This window comes from Herpailurus yagouaroundi, unplaced genomic scaffold (genome assembly GCF_014898765.1).
Source record: "Herpailurus yagouaroundi ecotype Mexico unplaced genomic scaffold, PumYag 163, whole genome shotgun sequence".
Classification (NCBI taxonomy): Eukaryota; Metazoa; Chordata; class Mammalia; order Carnivora; family Felidae; genus Herpailurus; species Herpailurus yagouaroundi.
The window spans coordinates 67,982,642-68,004,047 of record NW_024412404.1 but is presented as its reverse complement, the minus strand read 5'-3'; the positions used below and the strand labels follow the sequence as shown (position 1 = coordinate 68,004,047).

At 57.0% G+C, this 21,406-nt stretch overlaps 1 protein-coding gene across 3 annotated transcripts; it reads left to right on the top strand.

Moving 5' to 3' along the window:
• Positions 1–3: 3 nt before the first annotated feature.
• TUBGCP2 (tubulin gamma complex component 2) lies at positions 4–19,934 on the top strand. 3 transcript variants are annotated; one of them, XM_040486875.1, is made up of 18 exons: positions 4–110; positions 3,382–3,541; positions 5,499–5,627; positions 6,429–6,605; positions 7,739–7,898; positions 9,842–10,049; positions 10,312–10,511; positions 10,821–11,010; positions 12,208–12,353; positions 13,755–13,935; positions 14,547–14,727; positions 15,459–15,631; positions 15,921–16,049; positions 16,460–16,580; positions 16,931–17,074; positions 17,590–17,718; positions 18,384–18,547; positions 19,522–19,657. In XM_040486875.1, exons 2-18 carry the CDS (start codon positions 3,392–3,394, stop codon positions 19,655–19,657), a joined length of 2,718 nt encoding a protein of 905 aa, XP_040342809.1. In that variant the 5' UTR covers positions 4–110; positions 3,382–3,391. The 3 variants fall into 3 exon arrangements, with proteins under 3 accessions (XP_040342809.1, XP_040342810.1, XP_040342808.1); XM_040486876.1 differs by lacking the exon at positions 4–110 and having other exon boundaries at positions 3,529–3,541; positions 5,530–5,627; XM_040486874.1 differs by lacking the exons at positions 4–110; positions 3,382–3,541 and having other exon boundaries at positions 5,509–5,627; positions 19,522–19,934.
• Positions 19,935–21,406: the final 1,472 nt, after the last annotated feature.

Genomic DNA, 21,406 nt, shown 5'->3' with positions numbered 1-21,406 from the left:
GGCCACCGTCCGCGAGCCGGCCGGGGCGGGGCCGGAAGTGACCTCGCGCCACTTCCGCTGCCGCCGCGGGTTTCGCTGTGAGCTTAGGCGGACCGACGCCCGGACGCGCGGTGAGTCCGGCCGCGGGCTTTGGGGCCTGAGCCTTGCGGGGGGGGAGGCGGCGGGGCTCAGTCTCCCTTCCCCGCGCTCCGCCGCCGGCCGTGCGCCGACCGCTCAGGGGCGCACGGCCGGCGGGCGTCTCGCCCCTGGACCCCGCGCTCGGGTACGGAGCTGGCCTGTGCGCTGCCCCACCGACGGTTCACGTCCCAAACTCTAACCGTGCGGCTTCCCTGCTGTGGAGACTCCCACTCCTCCTCCGCCCTCATTACCCTCACCCTTGTCCACGCCGCGTTTGCCTCCCACCTGAAGGGCTGGCGCGGCCTCTGGGTCGTGCTGGTCTCCAGACCAGTAACCAAACTGGAGCCAGAGTGGTCTTTGCAAAATTCACATCCTACGGCAATGCTTCCTTGTTTAAAGCCCTTCGGTGGCTTCCCGTTACCTTAGTCCAGCGGCTCTCTCGTAGCCTGTCAGGCCTTGCGCGTTCTGCCTGCCTTTCTAGTGTCCTCCCTCCTATCAGCTCCTGAGGTGCGCAGGACTCTGTGCCCGGTGCTCAGTGCCCGCCGGTGAAGAAAGCAGAGGACGCCTCTGCCCAGCCGCGGACACGGCTGCCTACCTGGTGAAAGTTACCTAGTTAAAACAGCGATGGGTGATCCAAGGGACGCAAGGACGCTTGAGACTTACTGTGGGGGGGAGTGGGCGGGGTGGCCATGGCCGGACTCCCCTCCTCCCCCAGATACTTCGGCGTTGATAGGACCTGTACACCCATGCGTGCAATATAGTCAGGAAGGGGGGTACTGTTTCTTTAAAAAATTAGAAGATAATTTTAGAGCTGCCATTTAAAGAGCATAATAAAACTCTTTTGGCTCCTTCATCCTGGAAGTAAAGGCTTGTGGCCCCATCCCCAGTCCGTTTCACAGCTAAGAAGAGCCCTGGACAGATTCATCGCTTATGCTTTATTTTTCTGTCTCTGAAAAAGCATCAGGGCTCTTGACCTTTTTTTCACAAATTTTGTTTTACAAGCCCATTTGTGCAGTTAGTTTTTTTTTTAATTTTTATTTTTTAACATTTATTTATTTTTGAGACAGAGAGAGAGAGAGTATGAATGGGGGAGGGTCAGAGAGAGAGGGAGACACAGAATCTGAAACAGCCTCCAGGCTCTGAGCTGTCAGCACAGAGCCCGACGCGGGGCTTGAACTCACTGGCCGCGAGATCATGACCTGAGTCGAAGTCGGACGCTCAACCAACTGAGCCACTCAGGCGCCCCGCAATTAGTTTTGAACTCTCAACGAAGACTGTTTTCCTGAAATGTTCACTGGGGGGGGGGGGGGGCTTCGTGTGTGCCTAACTCATGGGTGAGGGAATGTGGAGGAGGCTTCTGGTAGCTCGCACTCAATGCCACGAGGAGGGAAGTTCTGTTCCGCCACAGAAGTCTGTGTCTGTGACAACTGAGAGAAGGACTCCGGAGCATCAGGAAGATGGAGTGGGCTGTCGTGAGCCTCTCCGAGTTGTTTCCAGCGGGGACGCTGCTAGCATTTTTGGTGGGACGTTTCTGTTGACGTTTAGGCGCTCTGGTCTCTTGCCCACTACACACCAAGAACACCCTTCTAGGCACTGTGACAATCAGAAGCGTCCCTTACACGTTTCCAGAGGGCCTCTAAGGAGAGCTACTGCCTGCGGGTGAGAGCCACCGTTCTTGCAAGAATTGTTCCAAATCCCCACAGAGGACCAGCTTCCTTGGAGTATTAACACTTGTAGTGGGAGGATGTCTGCACTTGTATTTTTGCCACAAATGTAAGGTTTGGTGAGGGTAGCTTTAAAGTTTATTTATTTCTGAGACAATGCAAGAGACAGAGTGCAAGCAGCAGAGGGGCAGAGAGAGAGGGAGACACAGAATCCGAAGCGGGCTCCAGGCCCCGAGCTGTCAGCACAGAGCCCAACGGGGGGGCTCGAACCCACAAACCACGAGATCATGACCCGAGCCGAAGTCAGTCGCTCAACCGACTGAGCCACTCAGGCGCCCCATGTGAGGATAGTTTTAGAATAAATGTTCACGTTGGGGCGCCTCGGGGGCTCGGTCGGTTAAGCGTCCTACTTTTCAGCTCAGGTCATGATCTCACGGTTCATGGGTTTGAGAGCCACTGTGCTGACAGCTCGGAGCCTGGAGCTGCTTCGGATTTTGTGTCTCCCTCTCTCTCTGCCCCTCCCCTGCTCGCTCGCTCTCTCTCAAAATAAATAAATATTAAAATAAGTTAAAATAAATACACATTCACTTCGATGATCTTTCTTCTGAAGCCCTGTCTCCACCTACTTGTATCTGGGGGACAGGTGTTTTCTTTCCATGGTAAACGCAGTGCCCTTGCCCTCTAGCATGACCTTGCAGTCCATCCATCATAGGACATCTAGTCTAGCCATTGTAGGACAACCCACATTCCTTAGGAACCCTTATAGAATGTAGAATGTGTGTAAAACCGATTGCCCTGAGATTCAAAGAGGCCTCAGTGGGAGACTTCTGTGTTGTCTTTTCTGTCTTGCTTGTGGTTTGCAGTGCCTCGTTCAGGCTCTTCCATGATCACTAAGGTAACTGATGGTGACTCCGATCCAGTTTTCCTTTGGTAAAACCAGCCATTTCTCCAGTAATGTTTCCTCATGGTCGGCCCTATGTAGTAACGGAATTTGTTCCTGCTTGTCTAGTAACAATACCATGGGAACTTATCCGTATGGGCCCTTTGGTGTTTTATAAGGATGATTTTATTTGATCTCCGCACCACCTCTATGGGTAGGATTTACTACTCACCCCTTGGCAGAAGAAGCCTAGAGAGATCAGGCTCCTTGCCGAGGACCTTACAGCCCAGAATTGGCCAAGTCAGGGTTCAGACTGCCTGGGACTCTGCAGCCCATGCCCTGCTGTGCCTCATGCCCATAACTGGTTATTGTGAACTCCTCCTGATTTTAAAAGTGTGTGCTAGTGACTTACGCACCAGCTGACGCTTAACTGTTCTGCTTTTATGTTTGAAGATTCCTGACTCTGGCCGGTTTTCGATGTTTAGCATGAGTTGATGATATTTGTACGTGCGGAACTTGTTTTCTGTGGCACAAGATTAGAGTCTCACTTGCCCAGTTGCAAATTAATATTTATTAGTTAATTAGCATATGGGTTGTGTGCTATGTCTACTGCTCGTTTACCTCAGGCCTCGTCTTCACTAGAGCTGTTAGCACAGTTTTGTTTTTTGTAGACGGCTTTCCTCTTAGCTTTAGGAGAACATATTGTTGATGTTGTTTCAGAGCCAAAACTATGAGTGAGTTTCGGATTCACCACGACGTCAATGAGCTGCTCAGCTTGCTGCGTGTCCACGGAGGGGATGGTGCTGAGGTCTATATCGACCTGCTGCAGAAGAATAGGACCCCATATGTCACTACCACTGTATCTGCACACAGCGCCAAGGTGGGCCCCGTCCTGGTGCTGCACTGTGTGCACTGAACAAGGTGGGCCCTGTCCTGGTGCAGCTCTGTGCACTGGACAAGGTGGGCCCCGTCCTGTTGCTGCACTGTGTACACTGGGTAAGGTGAGCCCTGTCCTGGTACAGTGCTGTGTACTAGGTAAGGTGGGCCCTGTCCTGGAACAGTGCTATGCACTGGACAAGATGGGCCCCGTCCTGGTGCAGTGCTGTGCACTGGACAAGATGGGCCCTGTCCCTGGTACAGTTTGTGCACAAAGTTCATAAGCTTCCTGACTGAGCAGCCACAGCATTACCAGTGCAGATGGCAGACAATACTTGTCAAAGGCTTTTCTTGGACCAAGAATTCTGCTCAACTCCGTGCTTCTGATGCTTCCTCATAATGGCCCCTGTTACTCACTCTGTTGTACAGATGAATAAATGGTGGCTCAGGGAGACTGCTGGGCTGTCACCCTGACCTCAGAACCCAGGTTCTGAGTCCCCTGAGGAAGGAGACTCAGATATTCCTCTGGATGGAAAGGAAGCTTCTGTATCAACTGCATTGCAATCCCTCTAAAGCAGGTTTTTCTGTTTTTATTCAAATAGCATATAATTCAAAATTACGGATCTTCAGTACGAGATAATTTTGAAATTTGTTTTTAGAAACACTCTGTAAAGCTTGTATTATTTAAATAGCTTGATAATGGGGTGCCTGGGTGGCTCAGTCGGTGACGCGTCCGACTTCGGCTCAGGTCATGATCTCGCGGTCCGTGAGTTCAAGCCCTGCGTCGGGCTCTGTGCTGACAGCTCAGAGCCTGGAGCCTGTTTCGGATTCTATGTCTCCCTCTCTCTCACCCTCCCCCGTTCATGCTCTGTCTCTTGCTGTCTCAAAAATAAATACACATTAAAAAATTTTTTTTTAATAGTTTAATAATGGCACAATGATAATTAGAAAAATTCACTGAACAGACAGACTGGGAACACAGAAGTGATCTTAATTTATTACAAGGGGAGCACCATAAATCAGTGAGTGAACATAACCCCTGAGCCTGTCCCTGGTTCCAGAGGAAATAGAGTTAAATGCGTAAACTTAAAAAACATTTTTTTGGAATGTTTATTCACTTTTAAGAGAGAGAACACGAGCTGTGGAGGGGCAGAGAGCCCAACACAGGGCTCGAACCCATGAACTGTGAGATCATGACCTGAGCTGAAGTTGGATGCTTAACCTACTGAGACACCCAGGCACCCCAATGCATATATATTTTTTAATGTTTATTTATTTTTGAGAGCGAGAGAAAGAGACAAAGTATGAGCAGGGGAGGGGCAAAGAGAGGGAGACAGGCTCCAGGCTCTGAGCTGTCAGCGCAGAGCCTGACACGGGGCTCAAACCCCTGGACTAAGAGACCATGACCCAAGCTGAAGTCGGACACTTAACCGACTGAGCCCCCCAGGAGCCCCTAGAGTTAAATGTGTAAAGTGAATGCATAAACTGGTAGAAAGATCTAAACGGTCATTTCCTGATCTCAGGCTGAGGAAGCACACAGGAGGGAAATTGTGGGAGATCATGGGTAGGTTTAATGAGATGTTTTGTTGAGTTTAAGTTTTATTTCAGGGGTGTATGATTATTTAACCTACCTAATTTCACTGTTTTGGTTTTCGTGTTTAATTTTCTGGAAGATTTAAAAATTTTTTTTAACATTTTTTTAACTTATTTTTGAGACAGAGAGAGGCAGAGCATGAGCAGGGGAGGGGCAGAGAGAGAGGGGGAGACACAGAATCCAAAGCAGGCTCCAGGCTCCGAGCTGTCGGCACGGAGCCCAACGCGGGGCTCGAACTCACGGACTGCGAGATCATGACCTGAGCCGAAGTCGGACGCTTAACCAGCTGAGCCACCCGGGCGCCCCTGGAAGATTTTTAACAGTTGTTTATTATTGTCACTAAATCTTTCATGTTTATGCTTTTGAGGTTAAAATAGCAGAATTTTCTCGTACTCCAGAAGACTTTCTAAAGAAATATGATGAACTGAAATCTAAAAACACAAGGAACCTTGACCCACTGGTGTACCTGTTATCGAAACTCACGGAAGACAGAGAGGTAATGGCTGTGGACTCATCGAGAGTGTGATGCGTGCTCCTGACGGAGCTTGTGTGTGGAGCTGCTCTGATTAACCTGTTCTACGCACGTGGGTTGGCTCAGTTGCGATAACACATCGTGAGTCTGCTGTCGGACGGCACGTTTCTGCTCGCCTGCAGCACCCAACACGGGGCTCCTTCCCTGCCTTGTGCTAGCAGCACTCTGACGTACCGCAGGGGTGTGTCGGTGGTGCATCAGGAGGAACAGTAGCTCATGTTGGCGGTGCCCCTGGGAAGTTTGACCGCGGTTACCCCTGTGGTTGGAGGGTTTTGTATTTCGTAGTCTCACGCAGGGGTTTTGTCTGTTTTGAATGGGCACGTTACTTGTGACCCTAAGAAAAACACCTAGCGTCATGTCAAGGCCGGAGATGCTGTTGCACCCGAGGGCGTCTGGGGATGTGCTTGGGCCTCTCACTCGCAGGCCCAGGGTCTGGAGAAGGTTGTGGTGCCACACCAGGCATGTTTGACCGTCACACAGAGGGAAGAGCTCTTGCCACGTGCGGGACGGGAGACTGGCCGAGCGTAGAGAAAAGGCTGAGTTGGGAACAGGGTTTGGGAGTTGGCTGTCAAGCATCCGTGGGATTATCTTCCTCTCTGTCTGAGGATGTGACCCCTCACGGCAGAAAACACGGAGAGACTGCGGCCCACAGACTCGGGAGTTGCCGCTGCCCTCCGTGGGTGGCTGGGGTCAGGAGGGAAGGAGGGGGCCTGGCCGTGCCCAGCAGAGCACAGGCGTGTAATGTAGGGTCTCGTGTGTTTTCAGACCCTGCAGTACTTACAACAGAACGCCAAAGAGAGAGCCGAGCTCGCGGCCAGCGCTGCAGGCAGCAGCACCAGTGGCTTCAGCGGCCCCGCCACGGCCTCCAAAATCTCCATGCAGGAGCTGGAGGAGCTGAGGAAGCAGCTTGGCAGTGTGGCCACAGGCTCCACGCTCCAGCAGGTACTGCACCCGCCGTCCACGGGCCACGCCTGCTGGAGCAGGTGCGGCGACGGGTGTGTGCAAGCTAGAGAGGAACGTGGACGTGGAGGGGTTGCGGCTCGCTCCCGATGGGGACCTAGCTGCGTAGGGACGGCAGTTCTGACGCACGCTGCAGGTCAGAAACACGAGGCCCTGCGTCACCCGCGCCGGCTCGCCTGTTTTGGGCTCGCGTGTCTGAGGCACTCGTGTGGGTCTTGCCCTGTATACTGTGAGTCTCCGTTTCCATCCATTAGGTTTTCACAGTTTGTTTCTTAAGGTTGTATTTTGTAGATAATTTCATCTACGTCGTGTTCTATCTTCTCTGCTTACTGTTTTTCCTTGCTCTTGATTTCGTGTCCTGCCCTGGTCACTTGAGGGACAGCTGTCTTCTCAGGCTATAACTTCTGTGGCTCTCAAGCTCCCTCAGAGCTGCGTCCCCACGAGGGTCGAGCAGAGCACGTGCCTGTTGAGCACCATGGCTCTGACACATGACAGCCAGTGCCGGTGGGCGTGTCCTATCAGCACCTCCCGTGTCCCCGCACTGCCACCCTGTGTGATCGACGAGAAAATGGTCTGCACCTGCTTCTCTCCCTGGCCACCTTTGAGCTGGCTCTGCTGACAGCCGGGCCACCTCGGCCTGCCCTGGTCAGCTTCTGGTGGCTGGTTCTGCAGGAGGACTGCTGCTCCGGGCATGTCGGGGGTCGGCCTTTCCCTGGGTGGATCTCTCCTCTACGCCCGCCCTTCTCCAGCTGGCTGTTGCGGGGGGGCGGGGGGGGTGGCCTGGTTTCCTTGACCCATCCGTGACCCATCAGGTCGTGACTAGACCTTGTGTCTCCGGGAAAAGTGACGGGGTCCGTGTGAGTTGTCCCCAGAAAGGTGCAGCCTGTTGCTGGTGTTGCCGGTTTACCTGTGGGTTCTGCACAGACTGGGACCCTGACAAGAGGCTGGGTTCCCGTCTCGTCCCCAGCTCCTCATACTGTGACGGGCGTGGAGACAGTCATCCCGCTTTCTCATTTGCGTTGAGCAGGCGATCTCTCCAGTGCCGTATGTGTTAGCGTTAAGCGTTCGTACTAAAAGTATATATTTTTTTTGTTTTTTGAAAACACCCTCGGCAGTCTCTGGAACTGACAAGAAAGTTGCTTCGAGATAAGCAGAACAAAAAAAACTCAGGCCAGCGCCTCCCCGTCTTTCCACCGTGGGTATACGACAGACCCACCCTCCTTGGGGACTTCCTGCCTGGCTCAGGCGTCAACACGGACATGGCTGTGCCTATAGGTATGCGGTACGTCTGTTTCTGACATCTGGCGTGTGTGAGCGGCGTGGGGCACCGTTCTTCCTGTGCTTTTGTGCTCAGGAGGGCCGAGCTCTTGTGTCCTCCCTGTGTCTGCCCTCCCCCGCCCCCCCGCCCTCCTCTTCCAAGTGGTCCCATGGTTTGCTCCTGGGTCTTTTCTGATTGTTTCCCTCTCCACAGTGACCTTTTAGTTTGAAGGAATCATGCCCCTGTTGTGATCTCAGGTCTCTATCCCTAGGATGTCTCCCTGAATTTTGGCTCATGGGGCCAATTGTCTGCCGTTTGTGTCTACCGCGGGGCTCCTGACCTTCCCTCTGGTGTCCCCACTCCTCTCGTGGCGACCGGTGTCCCTGTTTGTCAGGTCCTGGAGCTGGGGGTGGCCCCTGTGTTCATTTCCTTCCCGCTGCCCCAGCCTGGTCCCGGGCCCAGCCTTCACCAACCCTTCTTGCTCACACACTGTCCTGCCCTCACTAGCTTGGGCCTCTACCTCCCCAGAGTTTTCTGTGCTGAAGGAATGTTCTGGATATGCTGTATCCAGAACGTATGGTGCCATCAGCTGAATGGAGCTCATGGGCATTGAAATGCAGCTAGTGTGGCTGAGGAACAGATGTTTTGCTTTCTTTACTTGGCCCAGGTGGCTGGTGGCACGGAGCCTCGTGTTCTGTCCCTCCTCCCTGGGGTGCTCTCCACAGTCCCAGAGCTAGCGGGTTTGAGCGGCAGGGCTGTGCCCCACGTCGCTTCTGCAGCGACTCCCCAAACCCTGGCGAGCCACAGAGACCTTGCTAGATCGTTCTCCTGGCCGCGGTTCGCGGTGCAGTGTCCCCTTCGGAGCAGTCCCTTCCTATCTCGCCTGCCTCTCAGCAGCACGGCTTGCGGTGCTGTCTCCCACACGTGGGCAGGGTGCTGGAGGGTCAGGGTGGCATCTGCCCCCTGAGGCCAAGGTCCCCTCCCTCAGGACCAGCTGACCTGGCGCTGTACCCCTTAACCCCACTGAGAGCGTGCGCCGGGGCTCTAAGTGGGGTGACGCTCAGGTTTCAAGTGAGCGGCAGCCGAGGCTGGTGGCCATTCTCGGAAGACAGCCCTGCTCACGAGGAACGGGAGCTGTGGGTGATCTTGTCGTGACGGGGTCGTGGAGAGGAGCCAGAGCTCAGAGTGCGCCTCCGCGTGCCGGGTGACCCGGGCCACAGACGGCGGCTGTCTGCTCGGAGCCCGTGTCCTGCGTGTGTGGTGCAGCACCACCCTGAGCCGCCAGGCCCCGGTTTGGGGCACTGTGGGGCCGACACAGGCACGCGTGGGGCCGGCTGTGCGAGGCTGGGGTGGGGGGCGGCTTCGTGGAGACACCTTTCTGCCGCTGCTGCCTCTGGCTGCCCGCGCACGGCGGTCTCTCCCGGCAGGTGTTGCTGGGGGGAGCAGTGGGGGTCGTGTCAGGGCCCGTGAGCCGAGACAGGCAGGGGGCTGCCTGGGTCAGGAGGTGTTTGGCGGGCGGCCCTGGGGATGGCTCGCGACTGTCCTTCGGTCCGCGGCGTGGTTGTGAGGGGACCGCCTCATACTGCGCGTACCCGGTTTTAAAGTCTTTGAGGAAAATCTTTTTGTCGCGCCGCAACCCAGACTTGCTGGCCGTGACCAGTGCTGTGAGAACAGCTTACGGCAGAAGCGCTCCTTAATTCCTAACCACATCCTTTTAAGGCCGGGCGTTTATCTGAGTGGAAGTTTTTCTCCGCCGGGGGCTTTAAGGCTGTGGCACACCGCTCCGGGGCCAGTCAGGTCCCCTTCAGCCTGGTTCTCGCGCCCGTGAGCGCTGGAGGGCGTAGCACCGGGGAGCCGGTGGGGGGGGGGGGGTGCCGAGGAGATTCCGTCGGGAGCGAGGTCTGTGGGAGCGGGGACCCTGGACGCGAGGCCACGGCCCAGCGGTGTCTGCGGCCCGCAGGCACGCTGCCCCTGACCGCCCAGGAGTCGGCTGTGGTGGAGGACCTGCTCTACGTGCTGGTGGGTGTGGACGGCAGGTACATCACCGCCCAGCCTCTCACCGGGAGGCAGAGCCGCACCTTCCTCGTGGACCCCAACCTCGACCTGTCCATCCGGGAGCTGGTGAACAGGGTCCTCCCGGTGGCTGCCAGTTATTCCACGGTGACCAGGTGGGCACCCGCCTTCCCAGGTGCTCCCGATCCCTGCAGCTCAGTCCTCGTGCCCCCAAAACAAAACCCCAAGAGCGCGCTTGTCTTGTCGTGACCGGGTTTCACTCCTGGCACGGTCCCGAAGGGCCTGGGGCAAGTGCAGGGGGCTGGTGTCTACGGGTTCCCTTCAAGGGTAAGAGCTTGAGTGGGGAGGGGACCCAGAGCTTGTGACATCTGATCTGAAAACTCAGCCTCACCTGCTCAGGTGCCCTCTCCCTCCTAGGTTCATTGAAGAGAAGTCTTCCTTCGAATACGGGCAGGTGAACCACGCCCTGGCGGCCGCCATGAGGGCCCTGGTGAAGGAGTACTTGATCCTGGTTACACAGCTGGAGCAGCTGCAGAGGCAGGGCCTCCTGTCCCTGCAGAAGCTCTGGTTCTACATCCAGCCAGCCATGCGCACCCTGGACATCCTGGCCTCCCTGGGTACGTGCCTGCCCTCCCGCCCCCGGGGACGTGCCGGCCCTCCCGCGGGAGCATCGGCAGGACCGGCGTGTTGTGCGGCCAGAGCCCACGGGACGTCAGGTGTTAGTCTGTGGCAGGAAAACTCTGGAAGCTCTTCCTGATAGGCTTTAGTTAGCGATCAGAGCGTTAGGGTTTGAGTGTGTCCCGCGAGAGCAGCACCTGTCCCCGGGAGACCGGAGATGAACTGAGGCCCTGGCCTCTCGTGACATGGCCTCAAGTGCCAAGGGCACCCTCTTCGCCGCACTGAGCGCCACCTCCATGTCCTTGCAGCCACCTCGGTGGATAAAGGCGAGTGTATTGGGGGGTCAACCCTGAGCCTTCTCCATGACCGGAGCTTCAACTACACGGGGGACAGCCAGGCCCAGGAGCTGTGTCTGTACCTCACCAAGGCTGCCAGCGTGCCCTACTTCGAGATCCTGGAGAAGTGGATCTATAGAGGGATAATCAACGACCCGTACAGGTAGGGCTCGCGGGGCCTGAGGAGAACACCGGTGAGGTACGCGAGGGGCAGACGACCGCACGAGCCCCGGGAGGCTTTATCTTGTCGAGCGGAGGGCGTCGGAGTCGCCCGGAGTGGCGGCTCCTGGCCTGAGCTTCCTTCCTTCCCCGGGGTGAGACTTGAGCGTTCCTTCTCCGCATCACGCATTTAAATACGTAAACGGAGCTTGGGTAGCTCACGAAGGAGTCTATTGTGTTGAGGTAGATTTCTTAAAATACTTTAAAAATAAGTTTGTGGCCGGGGTAGTGTTTCTCTGCTAATGGTGCAGATAACAGTCTGAGGGGAGGGCCTTACAAGGAACACGATTTTATATTTTATTTTATTTTATTTTATTTTATTTTATTTTATTTTATTTTATTTTTTATTTTATTTTTTTATTTTATTTTTTTATTTTATTTTTGTTATGCTTTTTAACGTTTATTTATGTTTGAGACAGAGAGAGACAGAGCATGAACAGGGGAGGGGCAGAGAGAGAGGGAGACACAGAATCTGAAACGGGCTCCAGGCTCTGAGCTGTCAGCACAGAGCCTGATGTGGGGCTCGAACTCACAGACCGTGAGATCATGACCTGAGCCGAAGTCGGACGCTTAACCGACTGAGCTACCCAGGCGCCCCAGGAACACGATTTTAAAATTGTGCCTCACGCAGGGCGCCTGAGGGACTCGTCGGTTGGGCGTCCGACTCTTGGTTTTGGCTCAGGTCATGATCCCAGGGTTTGTGAGTTCGAGCCCCGCATCAGGCTGACAGCACAGAGCCTGCTTGAGATTCTCTCTCACCCTCTCTCTTTATTCCTCCCCTGCTCGCACTCTCCCTCTCTGTCTCTCGCATAAAATAAAGTTTTAAGTAAACTTGAAAAAACAAATTTTAAAATCCTGCCTTGCAAGAGTGGTATCTGAAGAAGGTGTGCTGGGGTCGCGCCCCTGCTGTTGGGGTCGTGCGTTGTCCGTGTCTGTGATGGAGGGAAGTGCTGAGTTCCCCTGGGAGGGGTGGAGGTAGAGGTCCCCCTGTGGCCCCGTGGCCCCGGGTCTTCTCCGAGCCCCCGGTTGAAACAGCTGCCCCCGGGGGTGTGGGTGGGTTCACTGTTGCTGACAGCCGGGGACCGACGGGGGGGGGGGCCTCTGGTCGGCCACACCCCGAGAGTGTCTGCTGTGCCTGCAGCGAGTTCATGGTGGAAGAGCACGAGCTGCGCAAGGAGAAGATCCAGGAGGATTACAACGACAAGTACTGGGACCAGAGGTACACCGTCGTGCAGCACCAGATCCCCTCCTTCCTGCAGAAGATGGCAGGCAAGGTCCTCAGCACAGGTGAGCCTTGCGGCCCCGGTGTGCCTCTGCCTGTGGCCTTGCCGTCACGGCCCTGTACCCGGTGGTGCCTTCCCTGCCTGGCGACCGTCCCGTCCGACTCCTGTGGCTCTGGGTGCCGTTGCTTTGTGCCCTGACCCTGGGGGTTTGTCTCAGAGACGCCTTTTCTTTGCCACTTCGCTTCTAGAATTCTGTTATCACTGACAGGAAAGTTGCTTCCCTGCTCCCAGCTGACCCCAGACGCGGGGCTTTTCCACACCGGCATCCCGCTCTCCTGTTCTCTGTGGACACAAGCTGGGCATCCTGTAAATTAGCCCTCATCCCATCCACCCCGGGGTTTGTGGCGGGCTCCTTGGTTTGAGGCTCAGTCCTTTGGGGCGGCACACACATCAGCGAGTACTGGGTCCTGTCTGAGTGGCTGCAAATGGGAGGCTCCCATGGCCCCCTCCTCTGGTGTGACCGTTTGCGAGGACGGCTCACAGAACTCAGGGAAACGCTTTACTCTCTAAATTACCAGTGTGTTATAACGGATACAAGCGAACAGCCAGGTGAAGGGTCCTGTGGGGTGAGGTCTGGGCAGGTCCCGAGCACAGGGGCTCCTGTGCCTGTGGATTTGGGGTGCACCATCCCCGTGTGGATGTGTACCCCTCCCTGGAAACTCTTCAGACACCTTGGTTTAGGAATTTTATGGAGGTCCCATTATGCAGGCATGATTGATGAAATGATTGACCGTTGGTGATTTATTCAGCCTTTCCCGATCCTGACCTCAGTGGGCGGTGATGACGGGGTTGGGTCCCTGGCCACCAGCCCTCACCCTGAAGCCGTCTAGGGAAGCTGCCGAGAGTCCCTCGCTGGCCTGAACTCAGGTGTGGTCAGAAGGGGCTTCACGAGTAACAAAATCCCAAGAGTTTTAGGAGTTCAGTGCCAGCAACCAGGGACAGAGACCAAAGATCTGTTTCTCACTGGGTTGGTCTCATACCACGACAGGAAAACAGCCAAGGATGCAGGCCTCACTGGGCCAGTGATGCTCCTGTCACCATCACATGGACCGACGTACCTGACACGCTGCTGGCGGGGAACTCGGCACTTTGGTTCTGGGAGCTGTGCTGTCTAGGACGGGGTCGGAAGACGGTTTAGAATCTCCTTCTCTGAAATATTTTTGAAATTATTTCTGTGTTCTTAGAAGATCTGGAGAGTCCAGCCTGTTCTAGCACTTAGCGCTTCTGTGCTCCGTGGGTGTCAGTTGGTTGTGTTTCTCTGCCACGTGTAGAGGGTTGTAGGCTGTTCTCAACCTCTCTTTCCGGTTCTCTAGCTACTGTTTGGGTTACAGCATCCGAGGTTCAGGTCTGTGGTTTATTGTACTTATGGTGAAAATTTTAATTTGCTTTCTCCCTGTCTTTTCAGGAAAATATCTGAATGTAGTCCGAGAGTGTGGCCACGATGTCACCTGCCCAGTGGCCAAGGAGATCATCTACACTCTGAAGGAGCGGGCATATGTTGAGCAAATCGAGAAGGCTTTCAACTATGCCAGCAAGGTCCTGCTGGCCTTTCTGATGGAAGAGAAGGAGCTTGTGGCGCACCTGAGGTGTGCCGTCTGTCCTTGGCCTCCTAGCTCAGCATGTGTAACCATCAGGGGTGTCTGACCAAGGCCACGAATTAACTTTTAGTGGCTCTGTCCTATTTATGTAAAAACCAGCACACTGCCAGGTTGTCCTGCCTGAGAAGACAGCCTGAGAACCTTGCACATTTGTGACCCTGCCACTGTGGTCCTAACTCCCCGAGGCCCAGCAGGGCAGTGTCTGCCTGTGTCACCTTGTCTGCAGTGACACAGCCTCCCAGTCTCGCCCCCGGCCCCACCAGCCCCTTCCAGGCAGCGTAGCCGGCACTGAGTTCTTTGCCCCTGCCTAAGAGCTGTTTGTTTCCGTTTGTTTGAAGCTGACCGCTGGTCTCCCCTTTCTAACATGTTTCCTGGTGTGGGGCGCTGGCAGGCCGTGTGCTTGACACGTCCTTCCTGGGCCGTGTGGCCCCTCCTGGCTTCCCCCTGTCCCCCCGCCGCCCCCATCATCAAAACCGCTGGCTCTGGTGGGAGCCCTTTGCAAGCACGCAGCTCTTCCTCGTCAGACGCCTGCCTCTCTCCGAGTCCGGGCCGCTGTGCGCGTCGGCCAGTCTTCCCGATGACCTTGCGTCCGCCCGCAGGTCCATCAAGCGCTACTTCCTGATGGACCAGGGGGACTTCTTCGTGCACTTCATGGACCTCACCGAGGAGGAGCTGAAGAAGCCGGTGGACGACATCACTCCCACCCGCCTGGAGGCGCTGCTGGAGCTGGCCCTGCGCATGAGCACTGCCAACACGGACCCTTTCAAGGACGATCTCAAGGTGGGCTGGGGGTGAGGGGGCGGGGGGGAGCACCTTTCAGGCCGCTCCCCGTGTCCTGAGAGCTGGAGCAGCTGCCTGAGAAAGACATTTGAGGTAAAGACACGGGAGGAACCAACTCTTGACAGTGATACCCGCAGCCCGCGTGTGTGCACGTGGGTGTTTTATGGTACATGCAGCACAGTGACGTTTCCTTGTCTCTAGCTTTCTTTGTTACGAGGACGCACTGTGTATGGCGTACGACACACAAAGCGTGCGTCCATCAGCTGTCCCGGAAAGGCTTCCGGTCGGCAGTAGGCTATCGGTAGTCGGGGGTAGGGGAAGTCAGAAGTTGCACGTGGATTTTCAGCTGAACGGCGGGTTGGCGCCCTGACCCCCGACGTTGTTTAAGGGTCAGCTGTACTGTGTTTTCAGACCCACGTACGTTCTCTTTCAGCCTGAGCCTGGCACCTGCGGTAAAGTTGTAAATCTGGAGGGATTTAGGCCTTTCTGACTTCATAGCTTTTCATTTATATCGTCAGGTATATTTTAAATGATCTCTCTGTACATTTGTTTTCCTACTTTGGTGGAGGAAAGACGCCTCCTTTTTGAGTGGGGGTCTCTTGGCAGGCGCTTGTTTTGCAAGCTGGGCTCGGAGACGGAGTCCACCGCAGGGACTTGCTTCTCCGGCCTGTGCTGCAGCTGGATTGGTGCCGTGGTCAGGACTCGACGCCATTCTCTCGGTCTTTCCCAAGATTGATCTGATGCCTCATGACCTCATCACCCAGCTCCTGCGGGTTCTGGCCATCGAGACCAAGCAGGAGAAGGCGATGGTCCATGCCGACCCCACCGAGCTCACGCTGAGTGGCCTCGAGGCCTTCTCTTTCGACTACGTCGTCAAGTGGCCCCTGTCGCTGATTATCAATAGGTGAGCGTTGGTCCTTCCTGACCCTTCCAGCACTAGCGTCTCTAGACCTTACAGCAGGTCTGCCAGGAGGAAGGGACTGGATCCGCCCGGCACCTGCCTTGTTCTGCAGAACGTCCAAGGCGCCTCCACACCCATTTGTGTCCAGGGTGGGCTGCCTGGCGCCTGGTGGCCAGAGCGCAGAACCGCTTCGGTGCCGCCGAAGCCCAGGCCGCCATCTGCCGCGAGCCTCATGAGCTCTGGTGCCGCCCAGAAGCCTACCTACGCTCCTGTCTCCTCCCGCTCCCTGCAGGAAAGCCCTGACCCGCTACCAGATGCTCTTCAGGCACATGTTCTACTGCAAGCACGTAGAGCGGCAACTCTGCAGCGTCTGGATCAGCAACAAGGCCGCCAAGCAGTGCTCCCTGCACTCCGCTAAGTGGTGCGTCTCGTCTGCGCGCACGCGCTCCCCTCTTGCAAAAAGGCAATTTGTCGCACACCTTTGTAGCTTATAGATCCGTGACATGTTTCACGTTGCGGAGCAGGGCCACTGCCGACCGCGGTGGCCACTGGCTCTGTCCCTCAGCCGTCTGTGCAGACGTGGGGGGTCGGGCCCGTTAGCGTGAGCCCTTCGAGGTTTGGGGGCATGTGCTTCCTCCTGCTGGCTCACATGCAGCTGCTCACTGTCGGCCAGGGGTGCCCCACACGCTGGTGGTGTTCGTGTCCGCGTGTGGGCCCCCGTGGAGGGGCATGAGCCCGGAGCAGACGCCCTGACGACAAGGCGGGTGGCCCCCACATGCTGTAGATGTGCCGACTCCCTGTCATCTGCGCTGAAACCGTCTGCTCGCTCAGGTTTGCCGGCGCCTTCACTCTGCGGCAGCGGATGCTCAACTTTGTTCAGAACATTCAGTACTACATGATGTTTGAAGTCATGGAGCCGACCTGGCACGTCCTCGAGAAGAACCTGAAGTCTGTGAGTCGTAGCTTGGCGTGTCGGAACGTTGAGGAGGCTCCAGCGGGTTCTTGAGGAGGGAGCGTTAGCAGGTCAGGGGTCGGGGGTGAGAGCAGCGCCGGCCGCAGGCTGATGGGGAGGAAGCGAAGCCCTCCGCACACACGAGAGGCTTCCCTACGAGCACGGTGAGGGTGTGCGTGTGCGAGAGCAGGCGTGTTGGGGTTGATGTTGTCCCTCAGAGGGCACAGGGTCATCTGAAAAATGGCGACAGACCAGAAACGTGCAAAGCTGCAGCCGAAGCCAGGCCCGCGGAGTCCGTCTGCTTGCGAAGTCGTTCCCAGAGTGAATGCCGGGTCCTTCTCTCCGCACAGGCGTCCAACATCGATGACGTGCTGGGCCACCACACGAGCTTCCTGGACAACTGTCTGAAGGACTGCATGCTGACCAACCCGGAGCTACTCAAGGTGTTCTCCAGGCTCATGTCCGTGTGCGTCATGTTCACCAACTGCATGCAGGTGCGGCCACCCCACAGCCCACTCGCCTCCTGCCATCTGTCTGCAGAGGTGCTGCTCTGAGTCCCCTTCCGCCGGTGTGGGCCTCTGTTCTGGGCCTTTTTCTGGACACCTGCTGTTCTCTTTGTCCGACTTGAGTTACTTGATTCAGTTACAAGCAGCTGCCCCGAAGTATTGGCACAGAATATAAGTGTTGGAAGGCAGAGGGGGTGAGGTGGGGGTTCACTGGGGCTTCAGGGCCTAGGGGGTCTGAGTCGGTGCGGCCAGTGGAGAGCGTGCGAGGTGTTGGCCAACCTCCAGAGGACAGGAGCCTGGGAACTGGTTCCTTAGACCTCTCGCGGTCACGTGGGGCTCCATCGGGGGAGAAACGTTCTTCAGTCAGTCAGTGGACCAGCCCTTGGGCAGGCGCCCGTCAGGTCACATGGGCACAGCAGACACCGCCTGGCTGTGCGGAGGCACACCCTTCACTTGGGCCAGGTGGGTTGACGCTAACAGGAGTGTTTCTTTCTGACCCCAAGAGATTTACGCAGAGCATGAAGTTGGACGGTGAGCTGGGCCGCCTGATGTTGGAGCATGGCACAATGCTGGGGCCGCCCACGGAGGCCGAGCGGGCAGAGGAGCGCACCCGCAAGGAGCTCGCCAGGAAGGTGTGCTTCGTCCGGCACCGCTGGGCCTGCAGCTTAGCAGGCGCGCCTGCTGCCGCCCTTCACTCTTCTTTTGGTTAAAAAAGTTTGCTTTGAATTAGATATTAAATATGAGTCCCAGAGAATCTTCTCGCTCGACTTGTCCAAACCTCAGCCCCACTGTGCTTGAGGGCAAGGCCACGGTTCCCCCAAGGGGAGGAACGCCCAGATGTGGGCGCCCCTTGGAGGGCCTGGCACACAGCAGGCGTGGGGCTGTGGGCCCTGCCGTCCTTATGGTCAGAGCCCAGCCTTAACTAGAGGGGCCTCCTTGGAGAGGATATCGGGGCATAGGCCCTGCAGCACCAGCCCAGGCCCCTGCTCCCAGGCCCCTGGGTCCGTTCCCTCCAGTGAGAGGGAGCCAGGAGAGAATGCTGCATTGGCTCGAAAACCTGAGTTGCAGAAAAAACACCCCAGGCGGGTGGGAGCAAAGCAGGGTGCCAGCTGCCCAGACTGTGTCTCTGTCCTGTGGTCTCAGGAAGCTTTATGTTGTCCTCTGTCACCTTTTATCACGCGAAAACTTGCCCAGATCCTTTCTTCTATTAGAGCTAAAGGGACGGGGAAGCTGAGCTGGTGAGAGCAGTGCCGAGGCCGGGCTGGGGGCGCTCACGGTGCCCAAACTTGTCTTCTAGTACCTGGCTGAGCACGTGGACGCCCCGCAGCTGGCCTCCAGCTTCGAGGCCACCATCAACAAGTTTGATAAGAATTTCTCAGCACATCTGCTTGACCTTCTGGCCCGACTGAGCCTGTACAGCACCAGTGACTGTGAGCACAGCATGGCCAGCGTCATCTCCAGGTGGGTGCGTCATCTCCAGGCGGCTTCCCGCGCGGCCACGGGCGCCCTCCTGTCCCTGCCTGATGGGACTCCCGGGTTTCCCTCGCCGGCTCCCCCTTCACCATTGCCACGCAGCCTTGGGCCACCTCAGGAAGGTGTCACTGAGGCAGGGTCTGCTCGGGTGTGAGGGTGTCTGTCCTTAGCCTCCTATGCGTCACCCCCTGAAGTCACAGACGGGTGTGCGTAGCGATTTGTGTTCACTCGTGTGTGTGCGCCAGCGTGTGTCGGGCTGCCCCGTCAGTGCCCCCATAGCCCTAGGCTATGCACGGCAGCCGCGTCAGCCCCCACCCCCTGCCCCCATTTTCAGATGAGCAGCCAGGGGGTGGCCACGGGAAGGAGGATGGGACCGGGGATGCCATTTCTGCTGTGGGCTGTGAGCGCACAGTGAGGGTTGTGGCGGCACGTACTAAACCCGCCCCGTTTGGGCTCCTGGGGCTGTCTGTGCCTTGTCACTCTCGGGTGGTGGGGGGTGTGGGGGTGTGGTGGTACATACCTGGTGACTCTGGGAGGGGCCCCGTGGGGAGAGGGACCAGCAGGCCGCTCAGCCAGTTTGTGGTTCTGGGGCTGTCAGGTTCCCACTGCCCGTGAATCCTGGACACACAGCTCTTCCGAGGGGAGGCAGTGGCTCAGCTTCTTTCCAGGAGATTGAGGGGGTGTCCCTGCCTGGGAAGGTGTCCTGTGTTGGGCATCGGATGTCCTAAGGACAGGGCCTGGGACGCTTGTTGTTGTTTAATTTTCATGTGTGTTTGAGTTCTGGTGTCAGTATTGCTTGAAAAAGCGGAGGCCGGATGGAGCCTGAGGCCCTCGTGTGGGGTGCGTGTCCCTTGCACCTGGTGCAGAGACCACCCTTCCCCCTTTGTGGGGCGGACGGGCTGCCCCGGGGAGGGCGCCTCTGCACCTGGGGGTGCAGGAGCCCAGCCCCTCTCCTCCCACAGACTTGACTTCAATGGCTTCTACACGGAGCGCCTGGAGCGTCTGTCTGCAGAGAGGAGCCAGAAGGCAGCGCCCCAAGTGCCCGTCCCACGGGGCCCCCCGGCATCTGCGCCCAGGGTTGCCGTCACCGCCCAGTGAGGCCAGCAGGTGTTGCAGAAGAATGAGTTCAGAAGCCATTACGTGAATGAATATTGCTGAACCACATGTGTTTGTGTGTGTCGTTACCGTTTAAATAGAAAATGCGAGGGGCGTCTTGCCAAGCTGCTGTCATTGCTCAGGGCGCTAGGTTCCCTTCACAGCAGCCACCCGCACCGGGCCGGGTGCCTCCATAGGTGTGTTTGTGTGAGTTCTTCTATTGAACAGGGTGAGTTTTTAAAAATGTTTTTGTTCTCAAATAAAGACAAAGTGAAGGACACTTGGGTGGCTCAGTCCGTTAAGTACCTGACTTTGGCTCAGGTTGTGATCTCACCATTGGTGAGTGTGAGTCCCACATCAGGTGGGGACGTGTCCCAGCTCTGGGTGAGCTCGTGTCCCACTCCGGGTGAGGATGCGCCCTCTTCTCTCTCCCTCCCTCCCTCCCTCTCTCTGCCCCTCCTGGGATTCTCTCTTTTTCTCTCTTTCTCTGTCTCTGCCCCTCGCTCACTTGGGCACCTTCTTTGTCTCAAAAAAAGAAAAAAAAGGTGAAAACACGCAGCATTTGAGCAACTTCAGGATGATTATCAAGGTCTCACAGGGCACGAAATCCAAGCCTGGTGTCCAGCTGTGCACACCTGGTGTCGCAGCAATCAGCAAGGCTGGGGTCCGGGCACCAGGGGGCAGCACGGCCCTTGTCCTGCCGCCGGACTGGGCAGGAGGGTGGGGGAGTCCTGAGGAGCACCCGCTGAAGTGCAGAGTGGAACCCATAGGGCGGGTTCAGCCCTGGGTGGCACAGCTGTGACCCCCCACCCCACTGCTCCCCACTCCAGCCATGCTGCCCACCCGCCAAACGTCCTGTGTTGCTGTCCAGACTTGGCTCTGCCTGCCTGCTGCAGGGGGTCTTGGGGGGCAGGTGGAAGGGGCCGGAAGCAGGCTCCTGGAGGCAGGGTGGTGTACACTCAGTCCAGCTGCTGCCTTGAAGAACAGGCACCATGGAGGGGATCCAACTCACAAGCCACAGACGGCTTTCTTGTCCAGGCCGCTGTGTGTGCAGTGGCAAATTCGCTTATTTGCCTCCAGCGTTACCAGAGCCCTGGTGTCGTGCTAACCTCTTCCCGAGCTGAGGAGCCCGCTGGCCCTGGGCTTGCCGCCCTCGTGCCCTGCCCTGAGACCCGGAAACTTTGTGTTCCCGTCCTGGGCTCTGGGCAACAGGCTTGCCCGCTACACCCTAGGGTTGCCAGTGGTGAGGGTGGGACAAGAGGAGCCTTGGCGGCAGGGGGGAGGGGGGGTCCTGTGTCGGAGGAGGAGCAGACCCCTGCTGGTCTGGCTGCACATGGGTGGTCTGGTCTGCTGGCTGCGGAGCGAGTGCGTCTGCGGCAGCTCTGGGTTTTGCCTAAATTTACGGGGACTGTTGCCTTTTAATTTTTGTTCCCAAATAATTGCACAGCTAAGGAAGAGAAGTGAGCTCGCTGGGAAGGGGGGCTCATGAGCCTCCCTGATCCAGCTGTGTGTGAGCACAGGGACGGAACCCACACGTCCAGACCGTCTCTGTGTCTTGCTCTGCTCGCAGGGGCACGGGCCCCGCCGCCACCTCTGCCCAAGATGCCTCAAAGCCCGCCAACCCCTGCTGCTTTTCCTTTCCTTTCCATTTGCTTTGGGGTAGCTACTGGGCTGTGAAATTTTGACCTCTGGTCTGGGACTGCCTGGGGCACCACACCCTCGCCCGAGGTTTGGACTTGCATTGATGTGCAT